Here is a 21494-nt window from a genome sequence, read left to right on the forward strand (position 1 = left end):
TTCAAATTTCTTGGCATAAACGAGTGAGCACTTCCCGTGCTGAATCTGTTTGTTGAAACATCTCAATTGGTGTTCTGTCAATTCCTGGAGCCTTGTTTTTTGCCAGAGTCTTTAGTGCAGCTTGGAATTCTTCCTTCAGTATCATCAGTTATCAGCTCTTGATTGTATGCTTCCTCCCGAAATGATTGAACATCAACCATTCTTTTTGTTACAGTCACTCTGTGTATTCCTTCCATCTTCTTTTGATGTTTCCTGCATCTTTCATTATTTTACCCATAGAATCCTTCACTATTGCAATTCGACACTTGAATTTTTTCTTCACTTCTTTCAGCTTGAGAAATGCTGAGCATGTTCTTCCCTTTTGGTTTTCTAACTCCCAGTCTTTGTACATGTCATTATAGTTTGCTTTGTCTTCTCAAGCCACCCTTTGAAATCCTCTGTTCAGCTCGTTTACTTCATCATTTCTTCCTTTTTGCTTTAGCAGGTTGACATTCAAGAGCAAGTTTCAGAGTCTCCTCTAACATTCATTTTGGCTTTTTCTTTCTTTCCAGTCTTTTTAATGACCTCTTGCTTTCTTCATGTATGATGTCCTTAATGTCATTACACAACTCATCTGGTTACAATAATAATAACTGAAGGGTTAGTAGTGTTCAGTGTGTCAAATCTATTCTGTAGGCGGTCTCTAAATTCAAGTGGGACACACTCAAGGTTGTACTTTGTCTCTGGTGGACTTATTCTAGTTTTCTTCAGCTTCAACTTGAACTTGCACATGAGCAATTCATAGTCTGTTCCACAGTAGGCCCCTGGCCTTGTTCTGATGATATTGAGCTTTTCCATCATCTCTTTCCACAGATGTAGTCAATTTGATTCCTATGTTTTCCATTGATGAGGTCCACTTGTGTACTTACCGTTTACATTATTGAAGAAAGGTATTTGTAATGAAAAATCATGGGTCTTACAAAATTCTACAATGAGATCTCCAGTATCATTTCTATCACCAAGGCTGTATTTTCCAGCTACTGATCCTTCTTTGTTTTCAACTTTCACGTTCCAATCTCCAGTAATTATCAATGCATCCTGATTGCATGTTCAATCAATTTCAGACTGCAGAAATTGGTAAAAATCTTCTATTTTTGCATCTTTGGCCTTAGTGGTTGGTGTGTAAATTTGAATAACAGTCATATTAACTGGTCTTTCTTGGAGGTATATGGATATTATCCTATCACTGACAGCGTCATACTTCAGGATAGATCTCGAAATATTCTTTTTGATGATGAATGCAGCGACATTCCTCTTCAGGCTGTCATTCCCAGCAGAGTAGAACATATGATTATCTGATTCAAAGTGACCAATACCATTCCATTTTAGCTCGCTAATGCCTAGGATATTGAAAAAGGCATATTGAATCCATAAAAAGGGAAAGAGTGTAAGTAGAGTAGTGAATGGAGGAATATGAGAAAATGAAAGTGGGGGATGAGTTTACCTGGAGTTCCAACTCAGAAGTGGTCTTTGGCCTTGCCTTTAGCTGGTTAGTTGATGGCCTGTTCTTGCCAGGGACCACACCTTCCTATTCTTTAGTTTGTTCAACTTGGAAGAGAGTTGGCTACCCTAACATCGGTGATGGTAAGTCAATAATTTAGCAATGTACAAGTACACATACATTCTCGGAAAGTATATTAAGCATATATTTTACAAATTTATCATTTCTTTCAATATAGTAGTTTTAAGATGAGATTTTTCTTGGACAATTAAAAGTACAGGTAGATTATCAGATATATTGAGCAACTATTTTTTACCCAAATAATGAGGCCAAAATATTAGCCATTATACCTATCTTAGAGACCTTTACATTTAGAATTTTCTATAATTGGTATCAGACTTTCTATACTAATCTGTACTTATTTAGCTCACTTTACTTTTCAGGATTTTAAAATGTGAAATGTCAAAACATTACCCGAATCATAGACGTGAAGCTCACACAAAATTTTGGAAGTATTCATTCTTGTATTTTCAAAATGATTAAATAAACCATCCTGTTAACTACTGATCATTTCCTACATTTTTCCAAACAAAAGATTATGATACAGAACAGTCTATCTCATGCCTCCAGCTAAGGGGGGGAAAAAAATGTTCATTTGACTCTATTCCTTTTAAATGTCACAAATGTGTTATTATTGTGCTACTTTCTCTGTTGTTTTCATGGACGCAGAGAAAAAGAAAACCAATAAAAAAGAAGAAAAAAATACTTCCTGATTTAAGTATCAGCGCTGTTGTTATTAATAGTATGCTTTTTTTTTTTTTTTATGGTAAGGTACCACCATCTGCTAAAAGTTATACAGGAAATAAGCTAAGAGTCCAAAAGTAAGATCACAGTGATTATAATATACAGAATAGAATATGTGTATGTGCACACAGCACAGCTCATTTGCTCTTCTTAAGAGAGAAATTCTATTTTATTGGGTTTTTTTGGCGGGGGGGGGAAGTCTTTTGAAGATGACAATTAGTAAGGCTGGGGGCTTTTAGTGCCCTAAGATTTTTCTCCACCAGTGAGGAAAGGTCCAGGGAGGGGTCTTTGTCTCACTAACCACTGCTTTGCCTGAGTCTTTATTTTGTGCCTATTTATATCCAACTGTGCAGGAGCCCTAAGTCAGGATATTGGTATTTGTATTTTGTGGTGCTTTTCCATTCTATCTTTTTTCAAACACATCTAGTCAAATATTTCCAGTGTGAAAATCCCAAATTAGCTGCTGTCTATTGGAGTCTTTATGTAAATGATGATTCATTGTATGTATCGGGAATAACATTTTAAAATAAAAAGAAAATCAAAAAGTATGAAATGCTAAAATACAGCATAAGTCTGGGTTTTTCTGTCATCTGCTTTATTCTCTTCTGTGTAGGTGCAACGTGTATGATCATGCCACTTGTGTAATGGAGAAATACTTGCAAATCAAAATGGGCACCTGAGAAGATATATTTTTGTAACCCTACAGGACAATACCCCCCAAAAAACCCAAGCCTATTGCCATTGAGTCAATTCCAACTCATAACAACCCTATAGAACAAAGTAGAACTGTCCCATAGGGTTTCCAAGGAGTGCCTGGTGGATTTGAACTGCCAACATTTGGGTTAGCAGCCATAACTCTTAACTACTTAACTACTATGCCACCAGGACAATGAGAGTAGCTTTATATGTTGGTTTTAATTTGCCTCAGGGACTAAGAAGAAAAGGGACAGGAGCTATAGTCATTATGTTACCCATGTGTAGAGGCTCATACATAAACAAAGATGCCTTTTTGTTTTCTCCATCGCTTTTGAAATCTTTCAAAGACTTGCAGTGAACAGTTTTATCATTGCCTTAAAATGTGTGTGTGGATAATAACTTCATGAAATCTTAGCTCTAGATTGAAAATAGCTGCTTCTACAATAGATTGCCTTTTCTACCCAATGCTTTTTGGAATCAAAATTTCCTGTCTTGGCTTTGGGGTAGAATCACTGTGTGCGGCTGCAGAGGCAAGCCGTGGTTAGGGCAGCTTTCAGTGTTTGATTTTTAATAAGGGGTGGGGGGTGTATTGGGGGATGGGGTGTGGATGGAAGGTATAGAGTAGAGGGGGTAGTCCAACTGTATTGGGCTGGGGTTGTATATATTTTCTATGTATTTTACCCTGTGTGCATGATACATCTGCAAATAAATCCCTCTCTATTTTATTCGTAGTTCTAATGGCAAGTCTGTGTCATGGTCTGAACCAGGTGGAAGACAGGTGTCCAAAGGACAGCACATGTGGCAGCGCCTCTCTGTGCACGTGAAGACCAGTGAGATGGCCTGCAACCAAACGGCTGTCATCAAGCCCCTCACTAAAAGTTACCAAGGCTCCGGCAAGAGCCTGACCTTTTCAGATACCAGCACCAAGACCCTTTACAACGTGGAGGAGGAGGAGGGTGCCGAACCGGTTCGCTTTAGCCCTCCCCGCAGCCCTTCCATGGTGGTGCACCGACGCCTGCCGACCGCGGTGACCACCCCCCCTCTGCCGCCCCACCTGACCTCGGAGGAGACCCCCCTCTTCCTGGCAGACCCAGTCATCCCCAAGGGCTTGCCCCCTCCCCTCCAGCAGCAGCAGCAACTTCAGCAGCCACCACAACAGCAGAAATCCCTGATGGACCAGCTGCAGGGCGTCGTCAACAGCTTCAGCACTGGGATCCCTGACTTTAACGCGGTGCTGGCTGTCCCCGGCGGCCTGGGCAATGGGGTGCGGTCCCTGTACCCACCCCCACCACCCCCACAGCACCTGCAAATGCTCCCACTGCAGCTGAGCACCTTCGGGGAAGAGCCCATCTCCCCCCTAGCAGAGGACGAGGACGACAGCGAGCAGTTCAAGCTCCTTCAGGAGTACGTGTACGAGCGGGAGGGGAACACAGAGGAAGATGAGCTGGAAGAGGAAGAGGAGGACCTGCCCGGGGCCAGCAAACTGACCCCAGAGGACTCGCCTGCCCTGACGCCCCCATCGCCTTTCCGAGACTCGGTGGCCTCGGGCAGCTCGGTACCCAGCTCCCCCGTGTCCGAGTCGGTGCTCTGCACCCCTCCCAACGTGACCTACGCCTCTGTCATTCTGAGGGACTATAAGCAAAGCTCTTCCACTCTGTAGGGAGGAGGTGTCCACATAGAAAAGCAAGCTAAGTCAGGAAGCCTGGGTCTCCAGAGATGCGCAAAAAGCTGGGAGGAAAAGAACGGAGAGGAGAGGGCAAAGTCAAGAGGAAAGGAAGGGAAGAGAAGCTGCTGCTGCCTTAAGGAGAGAGAGAAGGCGGCTGTACTCAGCAAGCAAAAAAAAAAAAAAAAGATCCAGGCAAGGGTTCTGATTCTTGAATTATTCAAAAGCCTTCTCTGGGAAGAAAGGGAATTCTGACAAAGCACAATCCCATATGATATGTAACTTTTATGGCAAAAAAAATAAAATCAGCAACAAAAATCTTCTCTTTGCACAACTGTGCACAGACATAACATGCCCCCCCACACTGGCCAAGCTTGAAAAGAGACAACTGTGGAGGTGCCGTTTGAATGGTGTTCATGTATTCATACTGAGCATGGTGGAGCCAGAGCCGGTGGGTGAAGGGGGTGCAGGCATGGAACCAGCCAGTGAACACGGGATGGGACAGTGACTCATTTCTCTTGAGCCTTCTCCCACTTCTCTTCACCCACCCACCCAATCGTGTGCCAGCCTTGTTGTAACACTTGGAAAAAGGTGCACGAACATCCTGCTGCTCTGTGATTGCTCTCTATTTAGGAAAAGTGGAATAAGAGCAAAGATAATCACCACCAAGTGCTTCCTCAGGAGTGCTAAGAGAGGGAGGACTGCGAAGAGGCTTTGAAAATAGTCAGTCAGCACAATCAGCTCCCCATGTATGATTCTCCTTATTGGTGGTTTTGGAAAAAGGCCAGAACCAGAGATTGTTCAGAGAGTGGCAGAAGGACTTTTGTGGGTTAACTTGTGTTTGTGCCAAGGGGCTTTCCGTTGCCCTTCAGTTAAAGAGAACAAACCCTGTGACAAAATTGTTATCTTCCATTTACTGTAGCAAACAACACTTACCAGTTGAACTTCTCAGATGCAGTGTATGTACAATGTGGTGCCATTGTTTCTCTGTATGTACTGCAGAAACAAACCCATCTCTGAACCTAACGGTGTACTTATAGCAACTATTACTAGTTTCAATGGCAAACGATTCTTTCCTATCATCACTGAAGTCCCTGTAATACTAAACTAGGGGTGACTGTGTTCCTATGTCCTTGTATACCGGTGACTATAAAATTTGTGCAACGTAATGTCAGTCAAACTGCAACCAGAAGACTGTCCTTCAGGTATAGCTATTTGTACGTTCAAATAATGTTTTGCATATCATTGTCACCAATATCTACAGAAGCTTTTTGAAGGTTTGAGTGACGTGGTCCAGAGTTTTTCAGATGCAGCTCAGATGGTCATTCCTCATCTAAGAGAGAACGTATTTTTCAGATATTTTATGATATGTGAATATGTTATTAATAAAGTGGCTTGAAATTTGTTATATTAAAAGTTAAAAAAAAAACTGGGTAACAATAAAAACGTACGTTTTATAAACTTGCGAACAGTATTATTAAAATGTATGATTGAAAAGACAATATTTAGAGTACTTCAGGTTACTTTAGTTTTTTAAGCATTTTTCCACAGCTATGTGTGCTTTATGTGCATAAAGTATATGCTAACATCAAAGTCTGGTCAGAATTTCTCAAATATTTATCTATCCATCACTTTTTGGCTCCTTTTAATTTTTCTTTCTGTGTACTTTTATGCCTGCATTTTCACGTCAAAATTTTTCTTCATGTTTTTGGTATTTACTGTAGTGTAATATCCATGTCCATGGTAATTCACGTGTTCCATTTTTACCCTCTCTGTTTACCCTGAATAAAAGAGATTTTTCTTGCCATTTTGATTTCTACTATTATTTGTGGAATGAGTCTTATCTCTTAAATTTCTTTGTTGATGCCTTATGTTCAGTCATATTTTTAATGTGCTTCCTTCATGTTGAAGCCACTGATTTCTCAGCCAAAAACCATCTTAGAAACTTTCAATACCCACTGCATTATTTGTCTAAAATTCAAAATCAATCCAATGCTTGCATGCAGCTCATGTCTCTTCTGTCTTACCATATACTAGTGCCAACTTCAGTCAGTCCCATGTCAAGAATGAACCTCCTTGTCTTTAAAAAGTAACTTTAAAACACTTTTGGTGAAAAGACCTTGTGGCTGAAATGTGAACTCCAGTTCCACACGCCTATCGTAGTGAAGCTTATGAGAAAAATGAGTGATTCCATGCTTACTAGATCAATTTCTACTAACTGGTAAAATAACAAGGGCAAGGATGGAATTGACTATTAGTGAAAATTGTTTTTTGTCTTAATGCCATGAATATATACCCTTGACATTACAGGACTTGTGCTTTTGCCTTTTTTAAAATAAAAATAGATAAAGTAAACAATGTCTCCTATTCAAATATATAAGATGTCAGTTTTTTGAGGTTTTGGTCTGAGATATTTGGTGAACACATTAAACACTACACATGTTATTACTGGAAATGCCTACTATTACCAGGAATATGAGTTTTCTGAAATGCAATAGAGTATTAGCTCTTATATCATAATTGTTCACAAAGGAAAACATACACACACATACCATATACCAAAAGGGCAGAAACTCTTTACCCAAATATATGTGCTTGTTCCAGTTGTTGAGCTTCTTGTAAAAGTATTTCTTTTGGCTCGTTACTGCCTTTTGTCAAATAATCTTGATGATGCTGTATAATAAATATTTTCTATTTATTAAATGTGTGTATTTCTTCTATGTTGTGTAAAAGTTATAATAATAGAAATAAGCTCTTACAAGAAATAATGCCAATGGTTTGATTTTGCCAGGAACATCCCTTCTAGGTGAAGTTTGGAGAGAACATCTCTAGGTGAAGGGTACATGCCACAGAACAGGTAGATGGCATTGAATATGGAGTGAAGTTTGACTATGAGAAGGGTTATATCTCAAGCTATAACAATTTTAAATGGAATCCAGAATTTAAAGTTGCCATGTCAATGGAAGACATTACCATTCATCTTTCTAATGGAGAGTGTGGGCCTTGACAAACTCCTGGATCTCAAGGAGAGTTCTAGAAACAGAGGCATCTAAAAGCCCCCCACCTTTGTTTCGTGTACGTCCTGCAAGGCTCTCTGACTTTGGTTCACATTTTAGGGGGACCTGGTTTCTTTCTTTGCCAATGTTCTCCTGTTCACCCCAAGTTCCAGCCACTACATTTCACTGAAAACTTCGCTGGTCCCAAAAATAAGGGAGTTTCTGCTATTCACATTTCTCTGCCATGATGTTCCTTCAAAGTAAGACATCTGCCAAGAATCTCTAAGAGAGAGAACATGGTGGTATAAGAGCCATGTTCATGGCATCATAAAGGGTTTAGATGGCAGAAAGGAGTGGGGAGTGGCTGGGACATCTAGGTTTCTTCAGTGTGCCCAGAAAATGGACTGAAATGGGAGCTCTGTGTCTCAGGAGGAAAAGTGATAGGAGAGAGAATGAAAAACAAAACTTGGAAGAAAGAAACAAAAATAAATAAATAAATAAATGAAAGAAAGAAAGTGATAGAGGAGAAAACGGAAAATGTTTACAAGCGTGGAGTTCAGAGATAAACCCAAGGCCCTAAGTTACCATGGGAGGTTACATGACTCATCTGGACCATAAAGAAGACTTTTGGAAAGGTGGGGGTCGGGGTCCAGAGACTACAAATGATGCATGAGTAGCTGTTGCTTAACTTCTACAGAGAATACTGTGAAAGGGAATCAAAGAGAAAGGAAGCAATGCTTTTTAAGAACCTTCTCTATGCCAGACATTGTGCTAGGTTCTTTGCATTTATTCTTATTTAATCCTCCGAGTATGAATGCCACATAGATATTTTAGAGAATGGAAATAGCTTACCCAAAATGTCTTAGCTACTAAGTACCTAGCAGGGATTCATTCAATCCCCAGCTTAAGCCAGTTCAGAGCTGCGAGTTCAAGTTCTTCTCCAGAGCCTAGGAAGATATGTAGGAGCTGCTCTGTTGAGACTGTTCCCTCACTCATATTCCCATGAATTTTACTCACTTCCACCGCTGCAATTATAATTCACATGGCTCTTTCAGATTGTAAATTCCTTTTAGCTTGAAATCATTTTTTTTTTTCTAACATCTGAGCCCTCCTGACAAAGCAGGTACTCAGTAAATGTTTGCTGAGAAAGTCAATGAATGTTGTAACATCTCAGGACTTTCCCAGCTGAATTCCCTGAAGAATTATTCCAAGATTCCTGTGGCGTGCAGTGCTCTCTATTTCCACCTACTGACCACAGCTCGACCTGCTTTAACAACACACACTTTAACATAAACAATAAGCTCACCTTTTGGCATCAGAAAGAGCTGTCACGATGGGCAGCAGGTTCAGTTTTCCTGCACAAGAGTGTGGCAATATTCAGTGTCCACTGAGCAGATGCAGAGGTCTGGCCAGGCAGTATGCAGTATGAGGAGATAGCGTCCTCTTCAGGAGACAGGCAGGTAAGACACAGAATCTGCAGAAGTGCACCGTGAGCGTACATGAAAAAACCCAGTGCCGTTGAGTCAATTCCAACTAATAGCGACCCTATAGGACACAGTAGAACTGCCCCATAGAGTTTCCAAGGAGCACCGTACATGAGGGCACCATAAATCACTGATGTAGGAGGCATTACCCGGGAGTTCCTTCCTTATTGAAGTATATGTCTTCAGACAAGGTGAAAGACAATACCAGCTGGAGGAGGACATAGGGGAGAGGAAGTGCCTAGTTACAGAGGTGATCTAAGGACACTAAAAAAAAAAAAAAAGGACACTATAAACTGGAAATCGGATTGATTCCCTCAGTTCAACCTGGCAAGTAAAGCTATAAATTAATAAAAGGAAACAAGATTAAGAACAAAGATAACAGAAACTGAAAAGGGAAATCATCATAGAATCTTAGAGTTGGAATGAAACATAGAAGTCATTTAAAATAAGCTCTCATTCCATTTAGGACTCCATTCTCCGTGTCGTGTTCCTCTTTCTAGGTCAGGCAGGAGCCAGGTGAGAAGCCTCTGCTGACAGAGGTTAGGGTTAGGGGAGTGAGGTGGGGGAACAGCACCTTTGCCCACAGTCACTGTTTAAAAGGAGAAGACAGATGGGCCTGGATACTGGGAGAGCAAGTCCATAACCATGAAGCTGGGTAGAAAACAGAACTTGGGCACAAACCCAGAAAGAAGATATGGGAGGAAACAGGAAAGCTGAGAAGGAGGTCTAGAACAGCATGCAACAAAATAGTAGCCTGAAGGAATCCCAGAGAAAAAATGCTGATAATTTAATGAGCTCCTTATGAGAACCACACAGGCCTACATATGTGTGTATTTCCAGTGACTTGAAACTTAGATTTAGCAAGGAAAGCTCCAATTATAAGAAAATTTTTCATTTTCCTGACCTAAAACCTGCCTATCCCCAACTTTGATCTTGTGGTCAGAGTTCTGCCCTCTGGAAAAACACTGAACAAAGTTAATCCTCTGTCTGTATAACCTTCAGCTATTTGAAAAGTTACTATGTCACTCTTCAGTGGTTTATTCTCCAAGCCAAATAGCTTCATTTCCTTTAACTGTCCCCCTGACTAGTAAGCTTCTAAACTTCTATTCAAGTCAAGATCATATTCCAGTTTTTGGGTGTCCTTTGAAAGGTGTTGCATCTAGAATTAGACATAACACTGAACATATATACTTTGATTCTCTTCGTCATTATTTTGTTATTGCTGCCTAAGATTGTATTGAAGGTGTCTAGGGTTTCATTTTACTTGGATCCATAATCAACCCCCATGGAAGCAGCAGTCAAGAAATCAAAGGACGTATTGCATTGGGCAAATGTTCTGCAAAAAACCTCTTTCAAGTGTTGAAAAGCAAAGATGTCACTTTGATAACTAAGGTGTGCCTGACTCAAGCCATGGTATTTTCAATCGCATCATATGCATGCAAAAGCTGGACAATGAATAAGGAAAACAGAAGAATTGATGCCTTTGAATTATGGTATTGGTGAAGAATATTGACTATACCATGGACTGACAGAAGAACAAACAAATCTTTCTTGGAAGAAGTAAACCCAGAATGCTCTTTGAAGTGTGGATGGCAAGACTTTGTCTTATGTACTTTCGATGTATTATCAGGAGGGGCCAGTCCCTGGAGAAGGACATCAATCACGCTTGGTAAAGTAGAGGGTCAGCAAAAAAGAGGAAGACCCTCAACGAGATGGATCGACACAGTGGCTGCAATGATGGGTTCGAACAAAGCAACAATTGTGAGGATGGCACAAGACCAGGCAGTGTTTCTCTCTGTTGTACACAGGGTCACCGTGGGTTGGAACCAACTCAATGGCACCTAACAAAATCATGTTAACTTTGATAGCAGCCTTGTCACATTTTACTTACTCAGAGCCAACTATAACCTGCAGGAAATAGGAGTCAGGGATAGCTAAATGCATGGGAAGGTGTCATGGATTGAATTATGCCCCTCAGAAAAATGTGTGTATCAGTTTGGCTGGGCCATGATTCCCGGTATTGTCTGATTTTCCTATATGTTGTAAATCCTGCCTTTATGATGTTAATGAGGGAGGATAGTCGGCAGTTGTGTTAGTGAGGCAGGACTCAACCTACAAGATTGGATCATGTCTTGAGCCAATCTCTTCAGATATAAAAGTGAGAAGCTAGCAGAGAGACAAGAGGACCTCATATCACCAAGAAAGCAGTGCTGGGAGCAGAGCACGTCCTTTGGACCCAGGGTCCCTGCGCGGAGAAGCTCCTAGTCCAGCAGAAGATTGATGAGAAGGCTGACAGAGAGAAAAAGCCTTCTTCTGGAGCTGAAGCCCTGAATTTAGACCTTTAGCCTACTTTACTGTGAGGAAATAAACTCTTTTTTAAAGCCATCCACTGGCAGTATTTCTATTATAGCAGCACTAGATAAAAAAATAATTTTTTTTTTTTTTGAGATAACTAAGACAGAATTAAATGTATATAAGTGTATATTCTTAGGTTGGGCTTCCCCAGAGATAGATCCTGAGTTGAGGATTTCAATGCAAGTAGTCTACTGGGGGAAGTGACCCCTGGGAGCACTTGTAGCACAGTAGGAAAGTTAAGACAGGAAGTGGGATACAGCCACGAAAGCGTGCATTACCACACAGGCTATAGCTATAGGCTCAGTTCTGCTGTGTCCTCTGGGAGATAGTCTAGAACATGCCTCGTAATTGTCCCTGCTTCCTATGGGAAAAGGGAGTTGGCAGCATTTATTTACCAGTTCCTGTTAGTCATTGGTTGAGGGCTGCCGGGGAGGAAGTTGAATGTTAATTCCAAGGCACTCCCAGCCCGCCCAGTGTGTAGGCTCCTATCTCCGGAGAAACTTCGGATTGGCCTGTATGGGGATGGTAAGTGCCAAGAGGATATGGGTAGGGCACCAGCAGCATCTGCTACAGATATGGATGGATAGCTAGACAGACATGGAGATAGCTTATACACACAGAAAGAAGCCCTGGTGGAACAGAGGTTAGACCACTTGGCTGCTAACCAAAAGCTGGTAGTTGGAACCCACCAGACACTCCACGGGAGAAAGACGTGGCAGTCTGCTTCCATAAAGATTTATAGCCTTGGAAACCCTATGAGGCAGTTCTGCTCTGTCCTATAGGGTCACTGTGAGTCCGAATCAACTTGTTGATGGGGGTTTGGTTTTGGTTTGGATACACACACAAATTCAGATACCAGTACAGACAGAAATGTGGAAACAAAAAGCTGTGGAAGGCAAAGCAAGGGTATAGTGGAGAGTTTGCAGTAAGAGCAGGAGCTTCTAGAATTAACCAAAGAGGCTGCTGTTTCTTCGTACAAAGAGAAAATCTCTCTCACACATACATGCACACATTAGGATGAAAATTGTCTCTAAATAAATTTACTGTTAATCTCTAGATTTTTGTTTTGTAATAATTTCTTATATTTTGTCATTTTCCTATTACAAAAGTTATAAAATACATTGTAAAAATTTAGAGAATTAAAGAAAAAACTATATAGTCCTATCATCCAGAGAAGCCCTGGTAGTATAGTGGTAAGAGCTCAGCTGCTAACCAAAAGTTCAAATCCAGCAGGTACTCCTTGGAATCCCTATGGGGCACTTCTACTCTGTCCTATAGGGTCACTCTGAGTCGGAACCAACTTGAGGTTACCTAACAACAACATCCAAATATTAAAACCATGGATATTTTGTTTTTTCCTTTCAGTGATCTTCATGTAAATAGCTTTGGTTTTAGAGTTAGCATCATCTTTCATTTATAACTTTGTTTCTTGCTTTTTTCATTTAGCGTTAAGATCTATAGCTGGGGTTTCCACTTGCACAGGGCTGAAGAATCACCTGTTTGTAGAGGTAAGCAAAGTTCCCCGGTCCCATGGTTTAAATATGTAGCAACATAGCTGGTAGACTGAAGGGTCCCATGGAAGCCAGGTTACGGGGAGAGGCAATAAATGGCCTAAAAGAAAAAGAAAAAAAAAGGTCATGAAAAATGAAATGGCATCTGGGCAAATATTATCAAAAGACCTTGGGTGGACAGAAGCAGTGATTTCTTCTACAGCAGAGGTTGTCGTTAAACCCATCAGAGCCTAGCCTTCAGAGATCCTGCGCGTGCATCAGTGGAGAGGGTGGTATGGCTCAATGGTAAGAGCAGGTCTCCAAGGACCTACCAGTTGCCGTTGACTCATGGCAACCTCAGGTGTGTCACAGTAGACTGTGCTCCATAAGATTTTCAACAGTTGATTTTTTTGAAAGTAGATTGCCAGGCCGTTCTTCCCTGGAGGCCGAAGCAGGTCTTCAAGTCTACCCCATCCCCACACACTTACAGAGTTCAGAATAAGCCCTGAGAAGGGACAGGGATTTCCTTGTGGGCCCAAAGGAAAGATAAGTGCTTTAGATCAAGAGTGTCAGAGCCAGCCAGTAGCAGTACAGCGAAATGGTGCAGGTGACATCAGTAACAGAGATCAGGAGCACCTGATACCTGAGTGCCTAACCACAACTGAAGAGAGTGCTCCAAAGGATGTTAGAGGTCAAGGGTGGGTCAGTGCCACCACATGGGCAGTTCAAACCAGGAATTCACTGTGGGTAGATCCAGGGAACATCCATAGGGACAATAACAGCAGGGAAAAGAGCTAAAACATATTGCAAGAACTGCAGCTGTAACAGAAGGGAGGCAGAAGTGCAGGCAGTGTGCAAATAAGTTACAGGCAGTTCCCACATTATGCACGAGATTCATTCCTGAGTGTGTCTTTAAGAATATATAGGTAAATCGGAACAGGTACATATGGTTCTTATTTAGTCTTTTTTTAAGTGCAAGAAAAGGCTCCAAGCCTTTTCAATGATTTAAAAGGTGCACGTGTAGCAAGTAAAGGCAATTTTGATGAAGAATTTGTTGCAAGTAGGGGTTGGTTCAATTGTTTCAAAGTGAGGGCAAATTTACATAATATTAAAGGGTAAGTACTAGTTGCCTGTAAGTCTGACATTCACAACCAAGGGACTGCCTGTATATGCAAAGCAATCCTCTCCCTTCTCCAAAGACTCAATAGAATTGAAAAACGCTTGGTCTTTGCCATATGGCATGTGGGGCTTAAGGTAAATTATTCAAGCAACCTGCTTAGTATTCACAACCTAAATGGACCCCAGGAACATATGATTAAAAACATTTTTTACCAATTTAGCATAAGCTTCATTATGTGTGTACCTTGTAATTTATTTGGAATCCTGGTGGCACAGTGGTTAAGATCTTGGTTGTTAACCAAGAGTTCAGCAGTTCAAATCTACCCGCAGCTCCTCAGAAACACTATGGGGCAGTTCTACTCTGTCGTATGGGGTTGCGATGAGTCAGAATCCACTCAACAGCAATGGGTTTGGTTCGGTTTAGTTGTAATTTATTTAACCATTTCCTGATTGTGAGAAACTTAGATTGTTTCTAGGTTGTTTTTTTTTTAATCCTATAAATAGGAATTATTTTATGCCAAAGATTTTCTCTATATGTAAATTATATATATTTCTATATATAAATATTATTTCTTTAGGCTGATGTCTAAGATTGTTGTTGTTAGGTGCCATTGAGTTGGTTCTGACTCGGAGTGACCTCATGCACAACAGAAGGAAACAGTGCCTAGTCCCGCACCATTCTCACAATCTTGTTATGCTTGAGCCTGTTGTCGCAGCCACTGTGTCAATCCCTCTCCTTGAGGGTCTTCCTCTTTTTCACTGATCCTCTACTTTACCAAGCATGATTTCCTTCTCCGGGGACTGGTCCCTCCTGATAACATGTCCAAAGTACTTGAGTTGAAGTCTCACCATCCTTGCTTCTAAGGAGCATTCTGGCCATACTCCTTTGACAGGTTTTTTTGCCTTAGGCTGGATTCTCTAGAGAAGCAAAACCAGCAAAGCATGTAAGTACATATATAGAGAGAGATTTGTATCAAGAAAATGGCTCAAGTGATTGCAGAGGCTGAAATGTCAGATGGATAGAGGCTTTCCCTGATTCATGTTGCCAAGATCAGCAGGTCAGAGAGCAGAGCTCTTGTTCACAGGCTATGAAGATCAATGAATACCAAGATCACAAGACTTGTGCTGATTAACGTAGCTGCAGGGGCTGGAGAACCCAAGATCAGCAGGTCAGAGAGCAGGAGTGTTGCTCACAGGCTGTGAAGATCAATAAATCCCCAGATCAGCAGGTAAGTTGCTGGCTGAAGTCTCAAGAACCTGAGGTCAGATGAACAGAAGGCAGGATACAGAGAGGTCAAAAGCCAGAGTGACAACTTATATTCAGATGCAGGCTACACATCCAAGGAAACTCCCTTTCAATGGATTGGCTACTCTCAGCAGATCCCATCATGAGGGTGGTTGCATATAAACAATGAGAATAGTGGCTCAGCCAAGTTGACACACAATTTTAACCAACGCGTCATTCTTCTGGCAGTCCATGGTATATTCAATATTCTTTGCCAACACCATAATTCAAAGGCATCAATTCTTCTTAGTCTTCTTTTTTTATTGTCCAGCTTTCACATGCATATGAGGTGACTGAAAATACCATGGCTTGGGTTGGGCACACCTTAGCCCTTAAAGTGACATTTTTGCTTTTCAACACTTTAAAGAGGTCTTTTGCAGCAGATTTGCCCAATGCCAGGTGTCATTTGAGTCCTTGACTGGTGCTTCCAGGGTGTTGATTTTGGATTCAACTGAAATAAAATCCTTGACAACATCAATATTTTCTCTGTTTATCATGATGTTGCAAATAAGCAACCAATAGTCCAGTTGTGAGGATTTTTGTTTTCTTTATGTTGAGGTATAATCCATACTGAAGGCCTACAGGGAAGTTCCTGCCTCCTCAATAACCTTAATCGTCCCATAACTGGAGATGTAATTTACTATAAGTAGCAGTGAAGGGGATAAGCATTTTTTAAATGAAGACATTGTTAAAAGTTCTTAAGTTCCTTATAATTTTTAACTAAGTGGAAATTAACTTCTCTCCTTATTTCCTAATTTTGTTGAATAACTAGTTAAAATATTATGTGGTGAGTATGAAATTCATACAGGTATATGGTTGTGGTGGAACCTTAGTGATACAACAAAATACTTGCGAGTAAACAAACAAAAAAAAAACCATTTCCATCGAGTCAATTCCAACTAACATTGACCCTATAGGCCAAGGTAGAATCGCCCCGTAGGTTTTCCAAGGAGCAGCTGGTAGACTCAAACTACCGACCTTTGATTAGCTGCTGAGCTCTTAACCACTGCACCACCAGGGCTCCAAAGAGGACTTATAATTAGTGAATAGTTTTTGCTCACTCAGGTTGGTAGTACCTGACTTGATAAAATGCAATCTATTTCTCCTGTAAATATATATGTAATTTACTACTTGATATGATACATTCTCTTTCTCTTATTAAAAAAAAAAAAAACTATCCTTGACTGGAAAAGAGTGGGTACTACCCGCCTGGCAACAGAGAGTCTCAAAGAGAGAGTGTCTGAGACCCAGAGAGATCAAAGTTACAAAGGGGATCTGGTCAATCACCACCTTAGCAGTACCAAGTGACCCCTGTAAGTAGATGCAACTGTTCCCAAGATACAACGGGGATGTGATTTATGACATTATTTACCTTTATGTCCCTGATCAGATTGCTGTTGTACAGGTGCCCAGAGAATTCCCACCCATTCTAACAAGTAGTAAAATACCGGCCAAATGCACCACTCTGGTCTCTTCATTCTTCAGAAAGATTGTGAAAACTCATCGCTATTTCTTTTCCCCAGGTTTGAACCTCTAGATCTGAGATCTGAACCCCCAGAATTTGTAACTATGATCCACCTTCCCTTTTCTTATTCAACCATTCTAAATTTGCCTAGGTATAAAGGCCAAGCTAAAGGGAAAATAAGCACTCATGAAAGATTTAGTTTTCTCTGATTATCATCTTGCTGTTTACCATTTCAGTTGGCATATGCAGGTAAAATTGAATGGCAAATTTTATTTTCCTGGCACTTGTGCATGTTAAAGTAACTATACCACAGCATTATGTATAATGTATAAAGCAGTACATACTCAAAAATAAAAGTATATATATACACATATATTTATATACATGTATTTATACACATGTATATGCATATGTATCTACATTCCTCTTCTTTAAAACCAACATAAATATGATACAGGTTTTAATTTTATCTCCAAATATTTTATCAAAAGCATAAGAAGCACCATCTCTGTATATTTAAATTTATTTTAAAAAAAACCTTTTTATTCCAAGCTGATCCTTCTTACATTGCAGTCTAGAAGGAGTCCTGAACCACTGATGAATATTAAAAATAAGCTATGCTTGCATTGTCAAAGTTAAAGGAAGGTGAGGAAAAGCTTTTATGCATTTTGGAAATAAAAAAAAGAAAAATCACAGGTCCTCTGCAGATATTATAAATAAAGCCTTAAACATTGCTGAATTTAATTCCTTAGCAAATGCTTCATATTCAAAAATATAGATCGAAAAGGATATTTATTCCAATGCCAATTCAATCATATATCTGCTCAGAGAGTTGTCAAACATTTTTCTTCTAGAGATTTTCAATAAAAAGTTCAATGGCTACTTCCTTGGAGCATGTTGTATGTCATCTGGCCAAAGAAGGAACGGCAGCCTTTTTTCTTTCCCGAGACCTATTATGGTACAAAATAGTATCACAATGCCTTATACATTTTGTAGTTTATTTCTGAGAGTCAGGAGTCAGGGTGGGAAGCTGTCAGTCTAATGACTCCTGACTATGTTTCTTCCAGTACAAGTAAATCCACATGGTTAGAAACAGCCAGCCAACCAGTACGGTGGAATCTTTCAAGCCCCCAGGTTTCCGATTAATCTGTTAACAATGAAGAATCTGAAAAATATCTTGGTGTTTCTCTAAGGCAGAGGTTCTCAAACCCGACTGTAGGTGCACCCCAGAGGCTTAAAAACAAATACAAGCAATGCCTGAATCCAAATTCCCAACCAATTAATTCGGGATCTCTGGGAATAGAGCCTAAGTATCCGTATCCTTTAAAAACTTTTCCAAGCGTTTCTACCTTACAGTTATGTCTGAGGATCACTGCCCTAAGAGTGGAGTCCCTGGGCGATGCAAATGTTTAACACGCTCAGCTACTAACTGATAGGTGGGAGGTTCGGTTTGAGTCCACCTAGAGGTGCCTTGGGAGAAAGGCCTGGCACTCCACGTCTGAAAGACAGCCATTGAAAAACCTTATAAAGCACAGTTCTACTCTGACACGTATGGGTTCGTCACGATTTGGAACTGATTTGACAGCAACTGGTGTGTGTGTGTGTGTGTGTGTGTGTGTGTGCACGCGTGCCCTAAGAGTATGAGTATGAGTAGAAACACTAGATTTAAAGAAAAATAATGCAATCCTCAAGAGTTGTAGAAAAGTCCATTTTGAAAAAAAAAAAAATTCTGTTCCAACCTGTAATTGGGGCTGATATTTAGTATATTGTTGTCGTTAAGTGCCATTGAGTCGATTTTTCTACTCATAGCGACACCATAGCAAAGTGATAAAGCACATCCTCGGCCCACCTGGCCCCCATCACGGTCTGCCAAAGGCTGCATAAGCAACAACCACAGCAGCTTTTAAGGAAACGAACAAGAGCTTGCTTTCCTCTTCTTCATTACTCTCCAACTCTTTACTGCTACCAGTACCCTCCAATGACAGCCGCTTCCTGGTTTTAGTTAGCAACGCTAAATGCTGAAGAGGGGGGGTTTTAGGGGCAGTGTTGGACTTGAACAACACCTGTTTTACTCCTCATATTTCCCTCTCCATGGGTCCGCTTTTCTCTTACATTAATCTGCGTTCCATCAGAATTCCCAAGGCTCCTGTATTATCTATTAATAAGCCCACATTTGATTCATTAAGCAGCTGGTTGTAAATTACCTACTGAGGACCAGGCTTTGTGCTCTGCTCTGTGTTCACAGGCGATTCAAAAAACAGACACGCAGACAAAATGCCCAAGAGCACGAAGCTGGGCGTGGGTGTTTCAGAGCCTCCCCCTGCTCAGCGAGCAGGACCCCTGCTGCCTGTCTGCGGCTCTGACAGCCCGCCTGGCCATCCAGGCTGAAGAGAGGGATGCTTTTTGGCAGCAAGAACCACTGTGGTGAGTCCAAATTTGACCACGCCTTGTCAACTTTGGTATCTCCCAGAGTGCCTTGCACATATCAATTGCCCAGTAAAAGTGTGATGAATAAATGAAAGCATAAATGCTGAATTTCAAAGAGAAGGTGGGTTTCTTCAATATTTTCTTCTCCTATAATCGTTAGTAGGGCAGTTCTGCTCTGTCCTGTGGGGTCGCTATGGGTCGAAATCGACTTGACAGCACTGGGTTTACTGGGTTATAATCATTAGTAACAGGAAGTTCAGAGGTTGTCCGGTTAGGTGACGTTTAATGATCCTCACGCTCAACTATGAATTATGGAATTTTCTTTCCTGTCTGGAACAAAGAAATATACCTAGGATAGTGGCTGTTCGACTATTCCTTTAAAAAATTCTGGGTTGTCTGTGTGTTTGTTTTTTAATGTAAAACCTATCCTAGATGCTCTTGAGAGCACAAAGAGGGAAAAGAGCCCACTAGCATTGAACTGCAGTAGAGACTTTACATAAGCAATCTAATTTATTATTACTTTTTAAAAAATTGTGTTGAAAATATACATAGCAAAATATACAGCAATTCAACAATTTCTGTATGTATAATTCAGTGACAATGATTACATTTTCAAGTTGTGCAACTATTCTTTTTCCAAATTATCTCACCACCAGGAACATACATTCAATACACCTTAAGCAAAAACTCCCTTTTTCATCTTCCTCCCACACCTGGTAACCACTAATCATTTTTGGTTTCTATATATTTGCCTGGAGCCCTGGTGCCACAGTGGTTAAGAGCAATGGCTGGCAACCAAAAGGTCAGCAGTTTGAAATCGCCAGCTGCTCCTTGGAAACTGTATGGGGTACTTCTACTCTGTCCTATAAGGTCACTATGAGTTGGAATCGGCTGGACAGGAGTGGATTTTTTGGTTAATATGTTTGCTTATTTCACGCAAGTGAGATCATACAGTATTTGTCCTCCTGTGACTGACTTATTTTGCTTATCATAATGATTTCTAGTTTCATCCATGTGGTGGCATACATCAGGACTTCATTCTTTATGGCTGAGTACAATTCCATTGTATGCAGATAGATACCACATTTTGTTTACCCTTTCATCAGTTGACGAACATTTTGGTTGTCTCCATCTTTTTTGGCTATAGTGACTAGTACTGGAATATAACTTATCACTATTTATATTTATTGTTTTTTATCTTATTTAATGGAGCCCTGGTGGTATAGTGGTTAAAGTGCTTGGCTGCTAACCAGAAGGTCAGCTGTTAACCCACCAGCCACTCCAGCCTGCTTCCGTAAAGATTTACAGCTTGGAAACCCTATGGGGCAGTTCTACTCTGTTCTATAGGGTCACTACGTGTTGGAATCTACTCACCAGCAATGGGCTTGATTTTTTATCTCATTTAATGTAATCCTTGACAATAACCCTGTGAGGTTTGGTATTACTGTTCCTTGGATATACACCCAAATCTTACTCTACAAGCCAGTCCTCCTGTCTGCACTAGAAATTCCTCCAAAAAGAAAAAAGGGTAAAAAACAAAATAAAAGGGTATTTTATGCTCAAATAATCTTCTGAACACTCAGGTGAACTAAGCTACAAACGTCTCCTTATTCCAGAACATGCCAGAGCATTTAAACACTATACATATATATATATATCAGAACTCTCCAAGAGAGGGATGTGAACGGTATGTACCAAATGTTACCAAAACTGATTCATCATGAAGACTTTTATGTAGATGAGCTTCTGCTGGGGTTACTGTTGGGAGCAACACATTTTATGAAGTGTTGCTTCGTACTATACTACCCTCAAGATCTATACGCTCCAAAGGTAGATTGGACAAAGGCATGGTGAAACCCATGTGAAGTTGTGCACTACAGATTAGCGAGTGGACACAGTTAAGCCCGTGCGTACCTTGCTTACTGTAAACCTGTGCATACCTTTCGTACTGGTTAATCTGCCCCTGGACTCTTCCCATGAGTGGTATCAGTTTCCTCCCAGGAAACCCAGTAATTGGCAGCCACTGGAATCCCTGGGAAGCCTTAAAACATGCCAATGCCTGGGTATGATTTATCTGGTTTGATGGGTATCCGAACCATCAGGATTTTCAAAATCTGTTCAGGCAATTTACTGAGCAGGCAAGGTTGCCAACCATACCTCTAAAGCCTAGCAAAGCCTCATCCAGAATAAACAGCCGCTGTTTCCTCTGCAGCAGTTCTCAGGCCACTCC

At 40.8% G+C, this 21494-nt stretch overlaps 1 protein-coding gene and 1 pseudogene across 1 annotated transcript in view; both read left to right on the forward strand.

Moving 5' to 3' along the window:
* GRM1 (glutamate metabotropic receptor 1) overlaps positions 1–4640 on the forward strand; it is a 485985-nt gene extending 481345 nt beyond the window's left edge. The window contains exon 8 of the mRNA XM_049903091.1: positions 3713–4640. Coding sequence (XP_049759048.1) covers positions 3713–4640 — 928 coding nt within the window. The remainder of the gene's footprint in view (positions 1–3712) is intronic.
* A 4417-nt stretch (positions 4641–9057) lies between these two features.
* LOC126070281 (elongation factor 1-alpha 1-like) overlaps positions 9058–21494 on the forward strand; it is a 52172-nt pseudogene continuing 39735 nt past the window's right edge.

The sequence above is a fragment of the Elephas maximus genome, chromosome 1, assembly GCF_024166365.1.
Source record: "Elephas maximus indicus isolate mEleMax1 chromosome 1, mEleMax1 primary haplotype, whole genome shotgun sequence".
NCBI classification, from domain to species: Eukaryota; Metazoa; Chordata; class Mammalia; order Proboscidea; family Elephantidae; genus Elephas; species Elephas maximus.